The following is a 4,693-nucleotide window of genomic DNA, read 5'->3' on the forward strand; positions in this document are numbered from 1 at the left end:
TGCGTGCCCGATTCGGAAACGACTATGTACTCCGTGTAACTCTGTTCGATTTAGTGGCTCTAGGATTCCGTGGGCAGGCCAGAGAAGGAACTGGTTACTATCGGGATTGATATTTGGAAAGGGGAGGAAAAGGGGAGGAAAAGGGTCGAAAGGTGAGAAAAATTGAGCCGGTGAAATTGAAAAGGCGAAGCGGTGGCCGGTGGAGACAGAGATAGGGCGGCGAGGGGGTGAGATTTCGGCGCAGCGTCGCGGGCTTCCGTGGTATCGGTGAAAAGGATGGCCGCTTTGTTTCGTGGACGGCGTCGCCGGCCGATATCACGGTCGAACGAGTTTTCGGGGCAGTGGAAGGACGGAAATACGGACGGAAAAGCGGGTGTCGGGTGTGCTGGGGTAATACGCGGGACGAGGTTAAGCGAGAGCTCGCGGGGGGCCCGAGGGTTCGTTTCGGCCGAGGACGTCGATAAGCGGCTCGCATTGTCCGACGGTCACGTGGCCAGCCTCTCGCAACCCCCTCGAAACGACGCCTTGTCCCGGCCACCGTCGTTTATATTAAACTCCGAGGTTAATACCGTGGCTTACTCTAATACCGGGGCAACCCTTTGCCCTGCGATACGCCGATAAGGGTTATGCTACCGACCGCGAATACCACCAACTTCCGCCGCCGCTTTACGACAACCCGAAACTCTCTCTCTCTCTCTCTCTCTCTGGCTGCACAGCTCCAACTGAGAAGAAAAGTTTAGTTATGCGAGACGAAAGGCCGAAGCACGGTGACAGTTGGAGGAACGAAGGTCTCGCGGGCGAGAGGCATCTCTGGTTTCGATCGCGGCGCGAAGCGGAACGTCGACACGCGGATGCAAAGAGGGCAGATAATAAAAGGAAAATGGGTAACGCTCAAAGTCAAGGGTTGGGGGACGCGACCCCGACTCAACGCCGACTCAACGCCGAGCAACAATGCGCCAGATAGAGAACCGACCGCGAGGATCGTGGTCTCGGGCTCGCAGATAACGCGTTCTCCCCTTCCACGGTTCATCCCCTTGTCGCTCCCGTCCCCGTCCCCGTTGCCGTTCCCGTTCCCGTTCTCGTTTGCCCGTTTCGCTCCTTCCATTATAGTTTTCAGCTACTCTTACCATTGACCAGATGAACGAACGTCGGCGAAATCTTGGAAACGATCGAAGCGAACGGTAGGCTGGACGAGGAGAGAATCGATCGTAGAAGCAGGCAAGGATATCCCCGATGGACGTCCAGTCGTATTTCAGCGGCATGGTCGAATCGCGGAAGCGTACTCTCGAGAAGTCCTGTTCGCTCCGTGATAGACGCTGATTAGACCGTAACGCTTCCTCTCCGTTTCTCTGCCCATCTCCGGTCGACGTTTCGAGAGCGCGGCCGTTTCGCCGCGTCGATAAATTATCCGAGGTTAACAGGTGAGCGCGAGCGACAGACTGCGATAATAACGACAACGATAAACGCGTCAATAATATTGCCGCCGCTGCCGCTGCGGGATCGGGGACACGGTTACGAGAGTAGGCGGTATTAACGATCGCCGCTCGTGTTCCACTCGACCACAGCGTTATTCCCACTGCTCGTGGATTTCCCTTCGATTTGGGTTACCGGGCTTAGCCTCGCTCGCTTTGATCCGCCAGCGACCGACATTTCCATTTCCTTCCCAATTCTACTTCCGTATTTTTCGCTTAAACCTCTTACTCGCGCGACCTGCGTCGTACAACGTCGTACGTTTCGTGTGCGTGATTAACGCTACGGTGCGTCGATCGAGGGGCATCGAACGACTGGAACGTCGAGAGATTAGCCGCTCGAAATCCGGTTGCCCCCCGACGATCTCGCCGAACGAGAACGTACATATCGGTTCGCCGAGTCGGAGCGAGCCACGATCCTGCTTACTTTCTCCTCGCGTCTCCGCGGTGTCCCCGTTTGCGAGTCCGCTTCACGATGCTCTTTAGCCTTCTCGCAGTGTCGCAGATATCCGACTGTAGAACCAGATCGTCCACGGAATTGGGCGGAATTTACGAGACGATAGTATGGCTAATTAGGTGGTTAATAGGGGAGCAGGAGGTAAGAAACGAAAAGCGCACGGTAGGAAATACGTAGGTCGCCTGCCGGTTGCTCACCGGTTCCCCGAGCCAAAGGGAATTGCATCGCATGCCACATAATCGTGGGAGTGTTTCCCATCAAGATACACGTAGGTACCGCACTCGGCGTAATGCCCCGCCGCATAAATATATCTGCATCGCGGCTTTGCATGCTTCTACGGGGTGGCCTCGAACCGTGGGAGGGGACGCGTTCCACCAAACAAGATTGCCACCTTCCGATCAACGCGCGCTTGTCACGGCCAAAGGGTATATACATATGTACCTACAGTCGGAGTGGCTACTTCCAAGAACTGATCTACGAATAGGAGGAAATCCTTCCGGCGAACAGGCAGGGAATCTTCCGCGCCACCGAGTGTGTAGAGGAGAAAGCCGAACCGCTGGAACGACCGATCTAGCCAGCTAAACGTACTTTATGCACCGTGCCCTCGTTCCACCGTTTTGTCCGAACAATTAGACGCGTGATCCACGGTTACGGGGCGTACGAAAAAAGAGCCGCTTAATCGCTTCACTTATCGGCCAATCTTCCGACGGAGGAGCTTCCACTCGAAGAAACTTTCCGAGACGAGCATCGAACTCTACGTACTTGCTTGTATGTATCTCCTCTCGGTCCGACTGGTTCGAGAACGTTTAAACGCGATAAAATCCTGCTCGCGTCGGACAAGATCTGTTACGCAAGAGGCTCGTCGAGGCTGGCGTATCTCGCGAAATCTCCCCGGTCCGAAGACACCAGGCGGAGGGTAGGCGGAGGGTTCCACGCACGGTCCCCTCGGTTGGGAGGAAAAAAAGGAGAACGAAAGCGGGTCCTTCGGTCCGTGGCGAGGGAAAAAGGAGGCAAGCTCGAGAAACGGGGCATTAGCATAAGCTAAACCGAGCTAAGCGCGGCCATATAGCACGAAAATAAATAGCCGCTTGTCTCGTATCTACACCGAGACGGTTTAGCATGGGGCGGCAGCCTCGTGGCCTGGAACCTTCAGCCTAAAACCTGAACGCGTGTGCGTACTACGTCCGAAGCTTGACCACCCACTGTAACGGCCACCGAACGCGTCGATCCCATTTTCGGAACGCCCTAGCCTTCGACTTTTCTCCAAATCCTTATCCGACTGGCTCTCGTTACTATCGATCAAAATTCACAACCCAACTCTCCCCTAATTATCGCGAACCTCCGCCGTTCGACAGGGCGACGCGAACGATTGTCGTGGAAGGCGGACGGACGAGAGGGTATCATTACCGTGGCGGCGGGGTTTGGGAGACGGCAACTTTTAGCGATGACGGTTCTCCGAAAGCGTTTACCGATCCATCGTAAGCGGATAACGATTCAGCAAGATCTTACATTTTCCGAAACATTATCGTAATGATCGTTAAACGGTTTTGCGTCGCGCAATCGCGCAATCGCGCGCCAATTCGACTCGGCGGCGGCGACGACGACGACGACGACGACGACGACGACGACGACGACCACCGGCGGCGAACGGTTCGAGGAAGATGCGTCGCGGGAAAGGGGCGGGGCACCGCGACCAAGGGTGAGAGAGAGCGAAGGGAAATAGAAACGAGCGAGCATTGTCTCCGCGCGGCTCGATGACGATCGCCGTGCAACATCGACGAGCGAGAGGTTGTCGCATTGTGTCGGCGAATCTCGCCTCTCTGGCTAGAACCGGGATCGCGCGCGGTGGATGACAGTCCTGCCCGCGATAACATCTGTTCGCGTCGATTAGACGAACCTACGAACGAGCAGCGCGCGTCAAGAGACCGCGCGTCGCGATCGGACTTCTTCCGGCGGCCCTGCCACCATGCACAACCATTGTCCCCTTTCTCTCTAAGCTTCTCTAAGCTCGCCGTCGCCGTCGTAGTCCAACGGAGATAGCATCTACCGTTGTGCGGCGAACAAGTGGGAAATCGACGAAGAAAGAAAAAGAAGGTGAAATAATAGGTAGAGATATATGTTTACCCGTGGTGAATAGGACGATGGCTTTCAGGCAGCTGTACTCGGCGGAATCGACGTGCAGGGCCTTGAGCTTCTCCACCTGTTCCTGAAAGATCCTAATGTGGTCCATGAAGGCGACCACGCGGTCCGCCGCCATGGGGGAGGCGTGAAGACCGGCCGCGGCGAGGAGCGGCGCCACGTGCAGGGGCATCGAGCACTGACTCGCGTTTAGCACGAACAACTCGCTCCAAACTAGCCTGAGCAGGGCGACCTGGTCCGTCACTTGAAGGTCCGGGAAGAACGGGATGTTTCGAGCCCACTCGACCGCCGAGAACAGCAATCTCGCCGCGAGCTCGCAGATGTTGTCGATTCCCATGATGTTGTTCGGTTGCATGCACTGGCCGTATCGCGAGGTCGGGTACGGCTCCGCCCTCAGGAGCAGGCTTATGTACGAGGAAAGGTAAGAATGACCGTTCAGGCTGGCACACGCGACCGCGTCGCCGTTCGTCAGGGCGAACTGTCCGGGCAACCCTGGCAGCGCCGGCTGCGACGGTGGCACTCGACCTCTTTGTACGGCTGCAACAGACAAACCAATCCATCATTTCCCTTCCTTTTCATCTCTCTTCTCTTCCTTTCATATTTTTTTAGTCTTTTTTTTCCGGTTTTC

General features: G+C 56.1%; 1 protein-coding gene across 1 annotated transcript in view; it reads right to left on the bottom strand.

Annotated features, from left to right (window-relative positions):
- LOC108577184 (steroid receptor seven-up, isoforms B/C) overlaps positions 1-4,693 on the bottom strand; it is a gene marked incomplete at its 5' end in the record, with an annotated part of 43,026 nt that overhangs the window by 18,915 nt on the left and 19,418 nt on the right. Inside the window, one exon of the mRNA XM_017940296.1 lies at positions 4,051-4,602. Coding sequence (XP_017795785.1) covers positions 4,051-4,602 — 552 coding nt within the window. The remainder of the gene's footprint in view (positions 1-4,050; positions 4,603-4,693) is intronic.

The sequence above is a fragment of the Habropoda laboriosa genome, unplaced genomic scaffold (assembly GCF_001263275.1).
Source record: "Habropoda laboriosa isolate 0110345459 unplaced genomic scaffold, ASM126327v1 scaffold597, whole genome shotgun sequence".
NCBI lineage: Eukaryota > Metazoa > Arthropoda > Insecta > Hymenoptera > Apidae > Habropoda > Habropoda laboriosa.